The sequence below is a fragment of the Oncorhynchus masou genome, unplaced genomic scaffold (assembly GCF_036934945.1).
Source record: "Oncorhynchus masou masou isolate Uvic2021 unplaced genomic scaffold, UVic_Omas_1.1 unplaced_scaffold_1442, whole genome shotgun sequence".
Lineage (NCBI taxonomy): Eukaryota > Metazoa > Chordata > Actinopteri > Salmoniformes > Salmonidae > Oncorhynchus > Oncorhynchus masou.
In genome coordinates this window covers 46,523-66,533 of record NW_027004390.1, presented here as the reverse complement: position 1 = coordinate 66,533, position 20,011 = coordinate 46,523, and the positions used below count along the sequence as shown (strand labels likewise).

At 48.1% G+C, this 20,011-nt stretch overlaps 1 protein-coding gene across 1 annotated transcript in view; it reads right to left on the bottom strand.

The window, feature by feature from the left end:
• The window catches only part of LOC135530863 (liprin-alpha-1-like), a gene marked incomplete at its 5' end in the record, with an annotated part of 71,854 nt that overhangs the window by 7,090 nt on the left and 44,753 nt on the right, over positions 1–20,011 (bottom strand). Inside the window, 4 exons of the mRNA XM_064959034.1 lie at positions 3,170–3,232; positions 4,362–4,562; positions 5,502–5,583; positions 6,706–6,717. Of these exons, the coding sequence (XP_064815106.1) occupies positions 3,170–3,232; positions 4,362–4,562; positions 5,502–5,583; positions 6,706–6,717 (358 nt within the window). The remainder of the gene's footprint in view (positions 1–3,169; positions 3,233–4,361; positions 4,563–5,501; positions 5,584–6,705; positions 6,718–20,011) is intronic.

Genomic DNA, 20,011 nt, shown 5'->3' with positions numbered 1-20,011 from the left:
TTAGAGTTAGTGACTGTGGCAGTGCTGGGTTCGGCAGCTCAACATCAACATGCTACTTAAACAGTGTTAATGTTAAGACCAACTGGACATGCAACCAACAGCTCATGCTTTAGGCTACATTGGCGTCCTGTTCTCAATGAACCTGGGATTGATCTAGAATTCATTTTAATAGGATCTAATACCACTATTTGACCCGTTGAAGCATCCATGTATTAGTAAATCCCAGGTTGAAACAGGACTGTAAATATAGCATTGAGCAAAAGTGTTTAAATGAAATACAGTTTTATTATGCAAAAGCCCTTTGGCATTTTTCCTATGTCGTTGCCTAGCAACCTGGAATTAAAATTGATTTTTTTTTTTTTTTTTGGGGGGGGGGGGGGGTTGTATCATTTGATTTACACACCATGCCTACTACTTTGAAGATGCTAAATATTTTTTCTTGAGAAACAAACAAGACAAAAAAAAACTGAAAACTTGAGGGTGCATCACTGTTCACCCCCCCCCAAAGCCACCTTTTGCAGAAATTACAGCTGAAAGTCTCTTGGGGTATGTCTCTATAAGCTTGGCACATCTAGCCACTGGGATTTTTGCCCATTCTTCATGACAAAACGGCCCCAGATCCTTCAAGTTGGATGGGTTCCGCTGGTGTACAACGATCTTTAAGTCAAACCACAGATTCTCAATTGGATTGAGGTTTGGGCTTTGACAAGGTCATTCCAAGACATTTAAATGTTTCCCCTTAAACCACTCGAGTGTTGCTTTAGCAGTATGCGTAGGGTTATTGTCCTGCTGGAAGGTGAACCACTGACCCAGCCTCAAATCTCTGGAAGACTGAAACTGTATTTAGCGCCATCAATCATTCCTTTTATTCGGACCGGTTTCCCAGTCCCTGCTAATGAAAAACATCCCCACAGCATGCTGCCACCACCATGCTTCATTCACTGTGGGGATGGTATTCTTGGGGTGATGAGAGGTGTAGGTTTTGCGCCAGACAGCGTTTTCCTTTATGGCCAAAAAGCTACATTTTAGTCTCATCTGACCAGAGTACCTTCTTCCATATGTTTTGGGAGTCTCCCACTTTTGGTGAACACCAAACGTGTTTGCTTATTTTTTTCTTTAAGCAATGGCTTTTTTCTGGCCACTCTTCCGTAAAGCCGAGCTCTGTGGAGTGTACGGCTTAAAGTGGTCCTATGGACAGATACTTCAAATCTCCGCTGTGGAGCTTTGCAGCTCCTTCAGGGTTATCTTTGGTCACTTTGTTGCCTCTCTGATTAATGCCCGCCTTGCCTGGCCTGTGAGTTTTGGTGGGCTGCCCTCTCTTGGCAGGTTTTGGTGGGCTGCCCTCTCTTGGCAGGTTTTGGTGGGCTGCCCTCTCTTGGCAGGTTTTGGTGGGCGGCCCTCTCTTGGCAGGTTTTGGTGGGCGGCCCTCTCTTGGCAGGTTTTGGTGGGCGGCCCTCTCTTGGCAGGTTTTGGTGGGCGGCCCTCTCTTGGCAGGTTTTGGTGGGCGGCCCTCTCTTGGCAGGTTTTGGTGGGCGGCCCTCTCTTGGCAGGTTTTGGTGGGCGGCCCTCTCTTGGCAGGTTTTGGTGGGCGGCCCTCTCTTGGCAGGTTTTGGTGGGCTGCCCTCTCTTGGCAGGTTTTGGTGGGCGGCCCTCTCTTGGCAGGTTTTGGTGGGCGGCCCTCTCTTGGCAGGTTTTGGTGGGCGGCCCTCTCTTGGCAGGTTTTGGTGGGCTGCCCTCTCTTGGCAGGTTTTGGTGGGCTGCCCTCTCTTGGCAGGTTTTGGTGGGCGGCCCTCTCTTGGCAGGTTTTGGTGGGCGGCCCTCTCTTGGCAGGTTTTGGTGGGCTGCCCTCTCTTGGCAGGTTTTGGTGGGCTGCCCTCTCTTGACAGGTTTTGGTGGGCTGCCCTCTCTTGGCAGGTTTTGGTGGGCTGCCCTCTCTTGACAGGTTTTGGTGGGCTGCCCTCTCTTGGCAGGTTTTGGTGGGCTGCCCTCTCTTGGCAGGTTTTGGTGGGCTGCCCTCTCTTGGCAGGTTTTGGTGGGCTGCCCTCTCTTGACAGGTTTTGGTGGGCGGCCCTCTCTTGGCAGGTTTTGGTGGGCTGCCCTCTCTTGGCAGGTTTTGGTGGGCTGCCCTCTCTTGGCAGGTTTTGGTGGGCTGCCCTCTCTTGACAGGTTTTGGTGGGCTGCCCTCTCTTGGCAGGTTTTGGTGGGCGGCCCTCTCTTGACAGGTTTTGGTGGGCTGCCCTCTCTTGACAGGTTTTGGTGGGCTGCCCTCTCTTGGCAGGTTTTGGTGGGCGGCCCTCTCTTGACAGGTTTTGGTGGGCGGCCCTCTCTTGACAGGTTTTGGTGGGCGGCCCTCTCTTGGCAGGTTTTGGTGGGCGGCCCTCTCTTGACAGGTTTTGGTGGGCTGCCCTCTCTTGGCAGATGTGTTGTGGTGTCATATCCTTTCCATTTTTTAAATAATAGATTTAATGGTGCTCCGGGGGATGTTCAAAGTCTCTGATATTTTCTTTTTATAGTCCAACCCTAATCTGTACTTCTCCACAACTTTGTCCATGACCTGTTTGGAGAGCTCCTTGGTCTTCATGGTTCCGCTTCCTTAGTGGTGTTGTAGACTCTGGGGCCTTTCAGAACAGCGGTATATATACACTGAGATCATGTGACAGATCATGTGACACTTAAATAAAACAAATGATGTGACTCCTGAAGGTAATTGGTTGCACGAGATCTTATTTAGGGGCTTCATCGCAGAAGGGGTGAATAGATATGCACGCATCACTTTCCGTTGAATTTATTTAAATTTGAAACATGTTATTTTTTTCATTTCACTTCACCAATTTGGACTATTTTGTGTATGTCCATTACATGAAATCCAAATAAATCAATTTAAAATTACAGGTTGTAATGCAACAAGGCCTGAAACATAAAGACAAGACAAATCTAATGTTAACCAGTAATTTCTGTTCAAAAGCTAAGTCTGTACTGAACTTAGCCTTCAACCAAACTGACAGACACACAGAAACACACGTACTGACACCAAAAGCCCCAACCAAGATACAGACATGGACAAACAGGGCCGTGAGAAAAGTACACACAGGGAGTAACACCCAACTACCAACCAGATCACTACCAGTCGCCTGCGCCAGTGACTGCCCAATGGCTTGGGGGGACTAACCGTGGAGGGCGTGGCTGCAAGGCACTCCAACTCTTCGTGCGTGACCCACACGTTCCCCGTGGACTGATCATGTGACAACCCCAAGAGTCACCAGTGATGCAAGCGTGTGAGAGGAGAGGGAGGAGAGAGAGGAGAGGGAGGAGAGTGAAGAGAGGGAGGCAGGGGTGTGAGGATTTGTTTATATTAAGAACAGAGGGAGGACGGGAAGGAAAATTAGACCAAACAGCAGTGTTATTATCACATCACATGATTCAGAGAGAGAGAAAAAGAAAGAAAGAAAGAGAGAAAGAAAGAAAGAAAGAAAGAAAGAAAGAGAGAAAGAAAGAGAAAAAGAAAGAAAGAAAGAAAGAAAGAAGAGAAAAAGAAAGAGAAAGAAAGAGAAAAAGAAAGAAAGAAAGAAAGAAAGAAGAGAAAAAGAAAGAAAGAGAGAGAGAGAAAGAAAGAGAGAATGAAAGAAAGAGAGAGAGAAAGAAAGAGATAATGAAAGAAAGAGAGAGAGAAAGAAAGAGAGAATGAAAGAAAGAGAGAGAGAGAGAAAGAAAGAGAGAAAGAAAGAAAGAGAGAGAGAGAAAGAGAGAGAGAGAGAAAGAAAGAGAGAGAGAGAAAGAGAGAGAGAGAGAAAGAAAGAGAGAGAGAAAGAAAGAGAGAAAGAGAGAGAGAAAGAGAGAGAGAAAGAGAGAGAGAAAGAGAGAAAGAAAGAGAGAAAGAAAGAGAGAAAGAAAGAGAGAAAGAAAGAGAGAAAGAAAGAGAGAAAGAAAGAGAGAAAGAAAGAGAGAAAGAAAGAAAGAGAGAGAAAAAGATTGAGGCCCCAATTAGGGCAGTCCTTGTGAGTGAGTGATGCTCCGTGAACTCTGATTGGTGGAAAGGTTACAGTGAGAAATGCCATTAGCTGGTTAGAGGAGTGACAGCAGCATGCTCCAATCAGGTGGTGAGGAGAGGAAGAAGAGGGCAGGGCCCTCCAGGGTCCACGGCTGCACTGGACTTCTTTGGACGGTCTTAACTTTGGAGCTACCAGTATCTTTGGTGTGTGTGTGTATGTATATGTGTGTGTGTGTATGTATGTGTGTGTGTGTGTGTGTGTGTGTGTGTGTGTGTGTGTGTGTGTGTGTGTGTGTGTGTGTGTGTGTGTGTGTGTGTGTGTGTGTGTGTGTGTGTGTTGTCGTGTTTGTGTATGTGTGTGTCTCTCTCTTACGGTTCTGGAGGTCGGGGGGGCAGAGGGGGAGGTGAGAGACATGATCTCCTGGATGGCCAGTCTCAGTTTGAGGCGGTGCAGGGGGTTACTGATGCCAATCTCCCTCTGGATCTCTGTGTCCGACAGGGCAGACATGATGGCACCGCTCTTCACATTGGCACGACACGCCGCCACGTACCAGGCTGGCATCCCCACCCACAGCTACACAGAGGAGACAGAGGATGGCAGGGGAGGACAGAGAGGGGACAGAGGATGGCAGGGGGGGGACGGCGACAGAGGATGGGAGGGGACAGAGGATGGCAAGGGGGGGGGCAGAGGATGGCAGGGGAGGGGGACAGAGGATGGCAGGGGAGGGGGACAGAGGATGGCAGGGGAGGGGGATGGCGACAGTGGATGGGAGGGGACAGAGGATGGCAGGGGATGGCAAGGGGGGGGGCAGAGGATGGGAGGTGACAGAGGATGGCAGGGGAGGGGGGACAGAGGATGGCAGGGGAGGGGGGACAGAGGATGGCAGGGGAGGGGGACAGAGGATGGCAGGGGAGGGGGACAGAGGATGGCAGGGGAGGGGGACAGAGGATGGCAGGGGAGGGGGGACAGAGGATGGCAGGGGAGGGGGACAGAGGATGGCAGGGGAGGGGGACAGAGGATGGCAGGGGAGGGGGACAGAGGATGGCAGGGGAGGGGGACAGAGGCTGGCAGGGGAGGGGGACAGAGGAAGGCAGGGGAGGGGGACAGAGGATGGCAGGGGAGGGGGACAGAGGATGGCAGGGGGGGGGGACAGAGGATGGCAGGGGAGGGGGACAGAGGATGGCAGGGGAGGGGGACAGAGGATGGCAGGGGAGGGGGACAGAGGATGGCAGGGGAGGGGGACAGAGGATGGCAGGGGAGGGGGACAGAGGATGGCAGGGGAGGGGGACAGAGGATGGCAGGGGAGGGGGACAGAGGATGGCAGGGGAGGAGACAGAGGAGGAGACAGAGGGGACAGGAGAAAGGATTGGGTTATTTTTGTGTTTTGAATGTGTGTGCGTGCACATGATCATTTTTGTTGTGTGTGTACATATGAGAGTGATGGTGTGTGTGTACATATGAGAGTGATGGTGTGTGTGTACATATGAGAGTGATGGTGTGTGTGTGTCTCACCTCCAGCCAGACGACTACAGTAGGGCCATCCCACTGGGCGAAGGGAAGACTCTGCCTGCGAGCCTCCTCCAGCAACTCATGCCTATAACAACACACGTGGTTAGAGAGAGAGAGAGACACACACACACACACAAACACACAGAGAGAGAGCGAGCCCGTTTCACCTAACACACACCTCAACCTGCACACCATGAAAACACAGTACCTCACACACACATGCACACACACACGGTTGTAAACATGCCGAGGTAAGAGAGAGAGAAAGCTGAGGATTTTAACCCTGCGGCAGGTCAGACCTAGAGAGAGAGAGAGAGAGGGACAGAAAGACCAACCCCAGATAATTTCCAGAACATTCTGGCCATGTAAACAGGTCAGAAGTTTAAAAGCTGTTGACCACTTCAAAGCTTGGCAGGAGTCCCATTTAAAATCAATACATTTGGTGGGACAACTCCTGTTTCCTCAGTCTAGAACAGACCCACCTTTATTTCCAAGCCACTGTTACATAACCAGTATCTTTGTGGCCAACAGACTAAAGGCATCATGGGAAATGGAGTTCACACAACGGTTCAATACTAGGGGAAAACGTGTGTTAGAATGCATCCATAAGACAACAGTCAGTAGAGGACAGAATACATGCACCAAAATACATGGGGAAAAAACCTTCAGATAGTTGGTCTATTTTTGTGTGTGATATATTTTGGTCCACAAGATGGCCCCATCCACTACTTAATTCTAACAGCAGCATCGCATTAACCTGTGGAAAGATCCCACTAGTATCTGACCTAGAAACCTGGCAAGACTGACTCCGTGTCTCAGTGGTCACTTCCGGGGTTGTTAGTCTACATCTGTGTTAACCAAACACGTGACAAAATAACATTTGAATTCAGGAAGTACACTGAAAATCCAATTCTCTACCGTGCTTTTCAAATTAGGACATTTTGGAATTGAGTTGACTTTCTGAACTGAAATGGAATTGACACCAACCCCAATAAGATCATCCTAGAACTTTAACACCGGAAGAGGCTCAGAGAAAGCTTTGTAAAAACAGCAGGTAGGACACATTCCTGTTAGTTGAGATGGTACTGTAGGTATAGCAGAGAGGAAAACACATCAGGTCTGAGGAGAGCTGGTGAGGGCAGCATGAAGCCAACTGTTTAGAGCCAAAGAGGGCAAAGCAACAAGCAACATGGAGGAGATGACTCACCCTGTCGTTGGACTACAGATGGAATGAGAGAGGGATGAAATAAGAGTCAGAATCAGCTAAATAAAAAGAACTGAAGCCAATTAAAAATAACCTAACTAGGCATAGGAGAGCTCCTGGTGGCGATGGCCAATGAGAACCAAGCTTGGACTCCTGGTGGCGATGGCCAATGAGAACCAAGCTTGGACTCCTGGTGGCGATGGCCAATGAGAACCAAGCTTGGACTCCTGGTGGCGATGGGCAAATGAGAACCAAGCTTGGACTCCTGGTGGCGATGGGCAATGAGAACCAAGCTTGGATTCCTGGTGGCGATGGCCAATGAGAACCAAGCTTGGACTCCTGGTGGCGATGGCCAATGAGAACCAAGCTTGGACTCCTGGTGGCGATGGCCAAATGAGAACCAAGCTTGGACTCCTGGTGGCGATGGCCAAATGAGAACCAAGCTTGGACTCCTGGTGGCGATGGCCAATGAGAACCAAGCTTGGATTCCTGGTGGCGATGGCCAATGAGAACCAAGCTTGGACTCCTGGTGGCGATGGCCAAATGAGAACCAAGCTTGGACTCCTGGTGGCGATGGCCAATGAGAACCAAGCTTGGACTCCTGGTGGCGATGGCCAATGAGAACCAAGCTTGGACTCGTGGTGGCGATGGCCAAATGAGAACCAAGCTTGGACTCGTGGTGGCGATGGCCAATGAGAACCAAGCTTGGACTCGTGGTGGCGATGGCCAAATGAGAACCAAGCTTGGACTCCTGGTGGCGATGGCCAATGAGAACCAGTCTTTGACTGTATCAAACTAACGTAGATCTATCAAAGTGTCATTAAATGTTAGGTTCAAAACACAAAACTAATTCAACCGCCTTATATTTGAAAGTTCTACAGCTATGATCAAGTCACCCCTTGATTACCTAAAGGAAAAAAGGGGACATTAGTTCAGAAAAATGAATGAAAGTGAAATGGAAGCCTGGCTGATACACTGCATCACATCAAGCTGAACTAGAAGCATGAAGCTGTACAAACACACAGGGCTGGTTTCCCAGACACCGGTAGAGTCCACCTCTCCACTAACAAGCATTCATTAACAGGAGACCGGGAAACTGGCCCTTACAAAATCACATCCTGGCAGTGTGGCTGAGGAGCTGCAGTGAATTGTATGACGGGAGATCGAGTTTGTGTGGACGGGACGGGCATGAGACCAGGGAGGGACAGCATGGGGCGGGGGCATGAGACCAGGACCTGGGGAGGGACAGCATGGGGCATGAGGCCAGGACCCAGGGAGGGACAGCATGGAGCATGAGACCAGGACCTGGGGAGGGACAGCATGGGGCATAAGGCCAGGACCCAGGGAGGGACAGCATGGAGAAGGGGCATGAGACCTGGGAGGGACAGCATGGAGAAGGGGACATGAGGCCAGGACCCTGGGAGGGACAGCATGGAGAGGGGGCATGAGACCTGGACCCAGGGAGGGGCAGCATGGAGCATGAGACCAGGACCCAGGGTGGGACAGTATGGAGAAGGGGACATGAGGCCAGGACCCAGGGAGGGACAGCATGGAGAGGGGACATGAGGCCAGGACCCAGGGAGGGACAGCATGAGACCAGGACCCAGGGAGGGTCAGCATGGAGAGGGGGCATGAGACCAGGGAGGGACAGCATGGAGAAGGGACATGAGACCAGGACCCTGGGAGGGACAGCATGGAGCGGAGGACATGAGACCAGGGAGGGACAGCATGGAGAGGGGGCATGGAGCTGTGTGTGAGAGAGCGAGTGGCAGTGTGCTGCACGGCAGGGTGAGCATAGAGCAACACAGGGCTGTTACAGTGCTGGGGTCAGATCTACAACAAACATATAAAACACACAAGCATAAACAGCAGCATGGCTGGAGCCATCAACCAGACCTATCTGAGCAAGATTGACCTCTCTAGTACAGCAAGATCTATGGTTGATTGAGTAGGTTCATATCTATTGGATGGAAGCAGAAAACACCAGTCCCTCTACTGTTAACTAGACGGAACCAGTCCCTCTACTGTTAACTAGACGGAACCAGTCCCTCTACTGTTAGCTAGACGGAACCAGTCCCTCTAATGTTAGCTAGACGGAACCAGTCCCTCTAATGTTAGCTAGACGGAACCAGTCCCTCTACTGTTAACTAGACGGAACCAGTCCCTCTACTGTTAACTAGACGGAACCAGTCCCTCTACTGTTAACTAGACGGAACCAGTCCCTCTACTGTTAACTAGACGGAACCAGTCCCTCTACTGTTAACTAGACGGAACCAGTCCCTCTACTGTTAGCTAGACGGAACCAGTCCCTCTACTGTTAGCTAGACGGAACCAGTCCCTCTACTGTTAGCTAGACGGAACCAGTCCCTCTACTGTTAGCTAGACGGAACCAGTCCCTCTACTGTTAGCTAGACGGAACCAGTCCCTCTACTGTTAGCTAGACGGAACCAGTCCCTCTACTGTTAGCTAGACGGAACCAGTCCCTCTACTGTTAGCTAGACGGAACCAGTCCCTCTACTGTTAGCTAGACGGAACCAGTCCCTCTACTGTTAGCTAGACGGAACCAGTCCCTCTACTGTTAGCTAGACGGAACCAGTCCCTCTACTGTTAGCTAGACGGAACCAGTCCCTCTACTGTTAGCTAGACGGAACCAGTCTCTACTGTTAGCTAGACGGAACCAGTCAATCTACTGTTAACTAGACGGAACCAGTCAATCTACTGTTAACTAGACGGAACCAGTCCCTCTACTGTTAACTAGACGGAACCAGTCCCTCTACTGTTAACTAGACGGAACCAGTCCCTCTACTGTTAACTAGACGGAACCAGTCCCTCTACTGTTAACTAGACGGAACCAGTCCCTCTACTGTTAACTAGACGGAACCAGTCCCTCTACTGTTAACTAGACGGAACCAGTCCCTCTACTGTTAGCTAGACGGAACCAGTCCCTCTACTGTTAGCTAGACGGAACCAGTCCCTCTAATGTTAGCTAGACGGAACCAGTCCCTCTAATGTTAGCTAGACGGAACCAGTCCCTCTACTGTTAGCTAGACGGAACCAGTCCCTCTACTGTTAACTAGACGGAACCAGTCCCTCTACTGTTAACTAGACGGAACCAGTCCCTCTACTGTTAACTAGACGGAACCAGTCCCTCTACTGTTAGCTAGACGGAACCAGTCCCTCTACTGTTAGCTAGACGGAACCAGTCCCTCTACTGTTAGCTAGACGGAACCAGTCCCTCTACTGTTAGCTAGACGGAACCAGTCCCTCTACTGTTAGCTAGACGGAACCAGTCCCTCTACTGTTAGCTAGACGGAACCAGTCCCTCTACTGTTAGCTAGACGGAACCAGTCCCTCTACTGTTAGCTAGACGGAACCAGTCCCTCTACTGTTAGCTAGACGGAACCAGTCCCTCTACTGTTAGCTAGACGGAACCAGTCCCTCTACTGTTAGCTAGACGGAACCAGTCCCTCTACTGTTAGCTAGACGGAACCAGTCCCTCTACTGTTAGCTAGACGGAACCAGTCTCTACTGTTAGCTAGACGGAACCAGTCAATCTACTGTTAGCTAGACGGAACCAGTCAATCTACTGTTAGCTAGACGGAACCAGTCCCTCTACTGTTAACTAGACGGAACCAGTCCCTCTACTGTTAACTAGACGGAACCAGTCCCTCTACTGTTAACTAGACGGAACCAGTCCCTCTACTGTTAACTAGACGGAACCAGTCCCTCTACTGTTAACTAGACGGAACCAGTCCCTCTACTGTTAACTAGACGGAACCAGTCCCTCTACTGTTAACTAGACGGAACCAGTCCCTCTACTGTTAACTAGACGGAACCAGTCCCTCTACTGTTAACTAGACGGAACCAGTCCCTCTACTGTTAACTAGACGGAACCAGTCCCTCTACTGTTAACTAGACGGAACCAGTCCCTCTACTGTTAACTAGACGGAACCAGTCCCTCTACTGTTAACTAGACGGAACCAGTCCCTCTACTGTTAACTAGACGGAACCAGTCCCTCTACTGTTAACTAGACGGAACCAGTCCCTCTACTGTTAACTAGACGGAACCAGTCCCTCTACTGTTAACTAGACGGAACCAGTCCCTCTACTGTTAACTAGACGGAACCAGTCCCTCTACTGTTAACTAGACGGAACCAGTCCCTCTACTGTTAACTAGACGGAACCAGTCCCTCTACTGTTAACTAGACGGAACCTGTCCCTCTACTGTTAACTAGACGGAACCAGTCCCTCTACTGTTAACTAGACGGAACCAGTCCCTCTACTGTTAACTAGACGGAACCAGTCCCTCTACTGTTAACTAGACGGAACCAGTCCCTCTACTGTTAACTAGACGGAACCAGTCCCTCTACTGTTAACTAGACGGAACCAGTCCCTCTACTGTTAACTAGACGGAACCAGTCCCTCTACTGTTAACTAGACGGAACCAGTCCCTCTACTGTTAACTAGACGGAACCAGTCCCTCTACTGTTAACTAGACGGAACCAGTCCCTCTACTGTTAACTAGACGGAACCAGTCTCTCTACTGTTAACTAGACGGAACCAGTCTCTCTACTGTTAACTAGACGGAACCAGTCTCTCTACTGTTAACTAGACGGAACCAGTCTCTCTACTGTTAACTAGACGGAACCAGTCTCTACTGTTAACTAGACGGAACCAGTCCCTACTGTTAACTAGACGGAACCAGTCCCTCTACTGTTAACTAGACGGAACCAGTCCCTCTACTGTTAACTAGACGGAACCAGTCCCTCTACTGTTAACTAGACGGAACCAGTCCCTCTACTGTTAACTAGACGGAACCAGTCCCTCTACTGTTAACTAGACGGAACCAGTCCCTACTGTTAACTAGACGGAACCAGTCTCTACTGTTAACTAGACGGAACCAGTCTCTACTGTTAACTAGACGGAACCAGTCTCTACTGTTAACTAGACGGAACCAGTCTCTACTGTTAACTAGACGGAACCAGTCTCTACTGTTAACTAGACGGAACCAGTCTCTACTGTTAACTAGACGGAACCAGTCCCTCTACTGTTAACTAGACGGAACCAGTCCCTCTACTGTTAACTAGACGGAACCAGTCCCTCTACTGTTAACTAGACGGAACCAGTCCCTCTACTGTTAACTAGACGGAACCAGTCCCTACTGTTAACTAGACGGAACCAGTCTCTACTGTTAACTAGACGGAACCAGTCTCTACTGTTAACTAGACGGAACCAGTCTCTCTACTGTTAACTAGACGGAACCAGTCTCTCTACTGTTAACTAGACGGAACCAGTCTCTCTACTGTTAACTAGACGGAACCAGTCTCTCTACTGTTAACTAGATGGAACCAGTTCCTCTACTGTTAACTAGATGGAACCAGTTCCTCTACTGTTAACTAGATGGAACCAGTCCCTACTGTTAACTAGACGGAACCAGTCCCTCTACTGTTAACTAGATGGAACCAGTCTCTCTACTGTTAACTAGATGGAACCAGTTCCTCTACTGTTAACTAGATGGAACCAGTCCCTACTGTTAACTAGACGGAACCAGTCCCTACTGTTAACTAGATGGAACCAGTTCCTCTACTGTTAACTAGATGGAACCAGTCCCTACTGTTAACTAGACGGAACCAGTCCCTCTACTGTTAACTAGACGGAACCAGTCCCTCTACTGTTAACTAGATGGAACCAGTCTCTCTACTGTTAACTAGATGGAACCAGTCTCTCTACTGTTAACTAGATGGAACCAGTCTCTCTACTGTTAACTAGATGGAACCAGTCTCTCTACTGTTAACTAGATGGAACCAGTCTCTCTACTGTTAACTAGAGGGAACCAGTCCCTCTACTGTTAACTAGATGGAACCAGTCCCTCTACTGTTAACTAGATGGAACCAGTCTCTCTACTGTTAACTAGACGGAACCAGTCTCTCTACTGTTAACTAGACGGAACCAGTCTACTGTTAACTAGACGGAACCAGTCTCTACTGTTAACTAGACGGAACCAGTCTCTCTACTGTTAACTAGACGGAACCAGTCCCTCTACTGTTAACTAGACGGAACCAGTCCCTACAGTTAACTAGATGGAACCAGTCCCTCTACTGTTAACTAGACGGAACCAGTCTCTCTACTGTTAACTAGACGGAACCAGTCCCTCTACTGTTAACTAGACGGAACCAGTCCCTACAGTTAACTAGATGGAACCAGTCTCTCTACTGTTAACTAGACGGAACCAGTCTACTGTTAACTAGACGGAACCAGTCTCTCTACTGTTAACTAGACGGAACCAGTCTCTACTGTTAACTAGACGGAACCAGTCTCTCTACTGTTAACTAGATGGAACCAGTCCCTACTGTTAACTAGATGGAACCAGTCTCTCTACTGTTAACTAGATGGAACCAGTCTCTCTACTGTTAACTAGATGGAACCAGTCTCTCTACTGTTAACTAGATGGAACCAGTCTCTCTACTGTTAACTAGACGGAACCAGTCATTCTACTGTTAACTAGACGGAACCAGTCTCTACTGTTAACTAGATGGAACCAGTCCCTACTGTTAACTAGATGGAACCAGTCCCTCTACTGTTAACTAGACGGAACCAGTCCCTACTGTTAACTAGACGGAACCAGTCCCTCTACTGTTAACTAGACGGAACCAGTCCCTCTACTGTTAACTAGACGGAACCAGTCCCTCTACTGTTAACTAGACGGAACCAGTCCCTCTACTGTTAACTAGATGGAACCAGTCCCTACTGTTAACTAGACGGAACCAGTCTCTACTGTTAACTAGACGGAACCAGACCCTACTGTTAACTAGATGGAACCAGTCTCTTTACTGTTAACTAGACGGAACCAGTCTCTCTACTGTTAACTAGACGGAATCAGTCCCTCTACTGTTAGCTAGACGGAACCAGTCCCTCTACTGTTAGCTAGATGGAACCAGTCCCTCTACTGTTAGCTAGATGGAACCAGTCCCTCTACTGTTAGCTAGATGGAACCAGTCCCTCTACTGTTAACTAGACGGAACCAGTCTACTGTTAACTAGACGGAACCAGTCTCTCTACTGTTAACTAGACGGAACCAGTCTCTCTACTGTTAACTAGATGGAACCAGTCCCTACTGTTAACTAGAGGGAACCAGTCCCTCTACTGTTAACTAGATGGAACCAGTCTCTCTACTGTTAACTAGATGGAACCAGTCTCTCTACTGTTAACTAGACGGAACCAGTCTACTGTTAACTAGACGGAACCAGTCTCTCTACTGTTAACTAGACGGAACCAGTCTCTACTGTTAACTAGACGGAACCAGTCTCTCTACTGTTAACTAGACGGAACCAGTCTCTCTACTGTTAACTAGACGGAACCAGTCTCTCTACTGTTAACTAGATGGAACCAGTCCCTACTGTTAACTAGACGGAACCAGTCCCTACTGTTAACTAGACGGAACCAGTCTCTCTACTGTTAACTAGACGGAACCAGTCCCTCTACTGTTAACTAGACAGAACCAGTCCCTACAGTTAACTAGATGGAACCAGTCTCTCTACTGTTAACTAGACGGAACCAGTCTACTGTTAACTAGACGGAACCAGTCTCTCTACTGTTAACTAGACGGAACCAGTCTCTACTGTTAACTAGACGGAACCAGTCTCTCTACTGTTAACTAGATGGAACCAGTCCCTACTGTTAACTAGATGGAACCAGTCTCTCTACTGTTAACTAGATGGAACCAGTCTCTCTACTGTTAACTAGATGGAACCAGTCTCTCTACTGTTAACTAGATGGAACCAGTCTCTCTACTGTTAACTAGACGGAACCAGTCACTCTACTGTTAACTAGACGGAACCAGTCTCTACTGTTAACTAGATGGAACCAGTCCCTACTGTTAACTAGATGGAACCAGTCCCTCTACTGTTAACTAGACGGAACCAGTCCCTACTGTTAACTAGACGGAACCAGTCCCTCTACTGTTAACTAGACGGAACCAGTCCCTCTACTGTTAACTAGACGGAACCAGTCCCTCTACTGTTAACTAGACGGAACCAGTCCCTCTACTGTTAACTAGATGGAACCAGTCCCTACTGTTAACTAGACGGAACCAGTCTCTACTGTTAACTAGACGGAACCAGACCCTACTGTTAACTAGATGGAACCAGTCTCTTTACTGTTAACTAGACGGAACCAGTCTCTCTACTGTTAACTAGACGGAATCAGTCCCTCTACTGTTAGCTAGACGGAACCAGTCCCTCTACTGTTAGCTAGATGGAACCAGTCCCTCTACTGTTAGCTAGATGGAACCAGTCCCTCTACTGTTAGCTAGATGGAACCAGTCCCTCTACTGTTAACTAGACGGAACCAGTCTACTGTTAACTAGACGGAACCAGTCTCTCTACTGTTAACTAGACGGAACCAGTCTCTCTACTGTTAACTAGATGGAACCAGTCCCTACTGTTAACTAGACGGAACCAGTCTCTCTACTGTTAACTAGACGGAACCAGTCCCTCTACTGTTAACTAGACGGAACCAGTCCCTCTACTGTTAACTAGACGGAACCAGTCCCTCTACTGTTAACTAGACGGAACCAGTCCCTCTACTGTTAACTAGACGGAACCAGTCCCTCTACTGTTAACTAGACGGAACCAGTCCCTCTACTGTTAACTAGACGGAACCAGTCCCTCTACTGTTAACTAGACGGAACCAGTCCCTCTACTGTTAACTAGACGGAACCAGTCCCTCTACTGTTAACTAGACGGAACCAGTCCCTCTACTGTTAACTAGACGGAACCAGTCCCTCTACTGTTAACTAGACGGAACCAGTCCCTCTACTGTTAACTAGACGGAACCAGTCCCTCTACTGTTAACTAGACGGAACCAGTCCCTCTACTGTTAACTAGACGGAACCTGTCCCTCTACTGTTAACTAGACGGAACCAGTCCCTCTACTGTTAACTAGACGGAACCAGTCCCTCTACTGTTAACTAGACGGAACCAGTCCCTCTACTGTTAACTAGACGGAACCAGTCTCTCTACTGTTAACTAGACGGAACCAGTCTCTCTACTGTTAACTAGACGGAACCAGTCTCTCTACTGTTAACTAGACGGAACCAGTCTCTCTACTGTTAACTAGACGGAACCAGTCCCTACTGTTAACTAGACGGAACCAGTCCCTACTGTTAACTAGACGGAACCAGTCCCTCTACTGTTAACTAGACGGAACCAGTCCCTCTACTGTTAACTAGACGGAACCAGTCCCTCTACTGTTAACTAGACGGAACCAGTCCCTCTACTGTTAACTAGACGGAACCAGTCCCTCTACTGTTAACTAGACGGAACCAGTCCCTACTGTTAACTAGACGGAACCAGTCTCTACTGTTAACTAGACGGAACCAGTCTCTACTGTTAACTAGACGGAACCAGTCTCTACTGTTAACTAGACGGAACCAGTCTCTACTGTTAACTAGACGGAACCAGTCTCTACTGTTAACTAGACGGAACCAGTCCCTCTACTGTTAACTAGACGGAACCAGTCCCTCTACTGTTAACTAGACGGAACCAGTCCCTCTACTGTTAACTAGACGGAACCAGTCCCTCTACTGTTAACTAGACGGAACCAGTCCCTACTGTTAACTAGACGGAACCAGTCTCTACTGTTAACTAGACGGAACCAGTCTCTACTGTTAACTAGACGGAACCAGTCTCTCTACTGTTAACTAGACGGAACCAGTCTCTCTACTGTTAACTAGACGGAACCAGTCTCTCTACTGTTAACTAGACGGAACCAGTCTCTCTACTGTTAACTAGATGGAACCAGTTCCTCTACTGTTAACTAGATGGAACCAGTTCCTCTACTGTTAACTAGATGGAACCAGTCCCTACTGTTAACTAGACGGAACCAGTCCCTCTACTGTTAACTAGATGGAACCAGTCTCTCTACTGTTAACTAGATGGAACCAGTTCCTCTACTGTTAACTAGATGGAACCAGTCCCTACTGTTAACTAGACGGAACCAGTCCCTACTGTTAACTAGATGGAACCAGTTCCTCTACTGTTAACTAGATGGAACCAGTCCCTACTGTTAACTAGACGGAACCAGTCCCTCTACTGTTAACTAGACGGAACCAGTCCCTCTACTGTTAACTAGATGGAACCAGTCTCTCTACTGTTAACTAGATGGAACCAGTCTCTCTACTGTTAACTAGATGGAACCAGTCTCTCTACTGTTAACTAGATGGAACCAGTCTCTCTACTGTTAACTAGATGGAACCAGTCTCTCTACTGTTAACTAGAGGGAACCAGTCCCTCTACTGTTAACTAGATGGAACCAGTCTCTCTACTGTTAACTAGATGGAACCAGTCTCTCTACTGTTAACTAGACGGAACCAGTCTACTGTTAACTAGACGGAACCAGTCTCTCTACTGTTAACTAGACGGAACCAGTCTCTACTGTTAACTAGACGGAACCAGTCTCTCTACTGTTAACTAGACGGAACCAGTCCCTCTACTGTTAACTAGACGGAACCAGTCCCTACAGTTAACTAGATGGAACCAGTCCCTCTACTGTTAACTAGACGGAACCAGTCTCTCTACTGTTAACTAGACGGAACCAGTCCCTCTACTGTTAACTAGACGGAACCAGTCCCTACAGTTAACTAGATGGAACCAGTCTCTCTACTGTTAACTAGACGGAACCAGTCTACTGTTAACTAGACGGAACCAGTCTCTCTACTGTTAACTAGACGGAACCAGTCTCTACTGTTAACTAGACGGAACCAGTCTCTCTACTGTTAACTAGATGGAACCAGTCCCTACTGTTAACTAGATGGAACCAGTCTCTCTACTGTTAACTAGATGGAACCAGTCTCTCTACTGTTAACTAGATGGAACCAGTCTCTCTACTGTTAACTAGATGGAACCAGTCTCTCTACTGTTAACTAGACGGAACCAGTCACTCTACTGTTAACTAGACGGAACCAGTCTCTACTGTTAACTAGATGGAACCAGTCCCTACTGTTAACTAGATGGAACCAGTCCCTCTACTGTTAACTAGACGGAACCAGTCCCTACTGTTAACTAGACGGAACCAGTCCCTCTACTGTTAACTAGACGGAACCAGTCCCTCTACTGTTAACTAGACGGAACCAGTCCCTCTACTGTTAACTAGACGGAACCAGTCCCTCTACTGTTAACTAGATGGAACCAGTCCCTACTGTTAACTAGACGGAACCAGTCTCTCTACTGTTAACTAGACGGAATCAGTCCCTCTACTGTTAGCTAGACGGAACCAGTCCCTCTACTGTTAGCTAGATGGAACCAGTCCCTCTACTGTTAGCTAGACGGAACCAGTCCCTCTACTGTTAGCTAGATGGAACCAGTCCCTCTACTGTTAGCTAGATGGAACCAGTCCCTCTACTGTTAGCTAGATGGAACCAGTCCCTCTACTGTTAACTAGACGGAACCAGTCTACTGTTAACTAGACGGAACCAGTCTCTCTACTGTTAACTAGACGGAACCAGTCTCTCTACTGTTAACTAGATGGAACCAGTCCCTACTGTTAACTAGAGGGAACCAGTCCCTCTACTGTTAACTAGATGGAACCAGTCTCTCTACTGTTAACTAGATGGAACCAGTCTCTCTACTGTTAACTAGACGGAACCAGTCTACTGTTAACTAGACGGAACCAGTCTCTCTACTGTTAACTAGACGGAACCAGTCTCTACTGTTAACTAGACGGAACCAGTCTCTCTACTGTTAACTAGACGGAACCAGTCTCTCTACTGTTAACTAGACGGAACCAGTCTCTACTGTTAACTAGATGGAACCAGTCCCTACTGTTAACTAGACGGAACCAGTCCCTACTGTTAACTAGACGGAACCAGTCTCTCTACTGTTAACTAGACGGAACCAGTCCCTCTACTGTTAACTAGACGGAACCAGTCCCTACAGTTAACTAGATGGAACCAGTCCCTCTACTGTTAACTAGACGGAACCAGTCTCTCTACTGTTAACTAGACGGAACCAGTCCCTCTACTGTTAACTAGACGGAACCAGTCCCTACAGTTAACTAGATGGAACCAGTCTCTCTACTGTTAACTAGACGGAACCAGTCTACTGTTAACTAGACGGAACCAGTCTCTCTACTGTTAACTAGACGGAACCAGTCTCTACTGTTAACTAGACGGAACCAGTCTCTCTACTGTTAACTAGATGGAACCAGTCCCTACTGTTAACTAGATGGAACCAGTCTCTCTACTGTTAACTAGATGGAACCAGTCTCTCTACTGTTAACTAGATGGAACCAGTCTCTCTACTGTTAACTAGATGGAACCAGTCTCTCTACTGTTAACTAGACGGAACCAGTCACTCTACTGTTAACTAGACGGAACCAGTCTCTACTGTTAACTAGATGGAACCAGTCCCTACTGTTAACTAGATGGAACCAGTCCCTCTACTGTTAACTAGACGGAACCAGTCCCTACTGTTAACTAGACGGAACCAGTCCCTCTACTGTTAACTAGACGGAACCAGTCCCTCTACTGTTAACTAGACGGAACCAGTCCCTCTACTGTTAACTAGACGGAACCAGTCCCTCTACTGTTAACTAGATGGAACCAGTCCCTACTGTTAACTAGACGGAACCAGTCTCTACTGTTAACTAGACGGAACCAGACCCTACTGTTAACTAGATGGAACCAGTCTCTTTACTGTTAACTAGACGGAACCAGTCTCTCTACTGTTAACTAGACGGAATCAGTCCCTCTACTGTTAGCTAGACGGAACCAGTCCCTCTACTGTTAGCTAGATGGAACCAGTCCCTCTACTGTTAGCTAGATGGAACCAGTCCCTCTACTGTTAGCTAGATGGAACCAGTCCCTCTACTGTTAACTAGACGGAACCAGTCTACTGTTAACTAGACGGAACCAGTCTCTCTACTGTTAACTAGACGGAACCAGTCTCTCTACTGTTAACTAGATGGAACCAGTCCCTACTGTTAACTAGATGGAACCAGTCTCTCTACTGTTAACTAGACGGAACCAGTCCCTCTACTGTTAACTAGACGGAACCAGTCCCTCTACTGTTAACTAGATGGAACCAGTCCCTACTGTTAACTAGACGGAACCAGTCTCTACTGTTAACTAGATGGAACCAGTCCCTACTGTTAACTAGATGGAACCAGTCTCTTTACTGTTAACTAGATGGAACCAGTCTCTCTACTGTTAACTAGATGGAACCAGTCTCTCTACTGTTAACTAGATGGAACCAGTCCCTACTGTTAACTAGATGGAACCAGTCTCTTTACTGTTAACTAGATGGAACCAGTC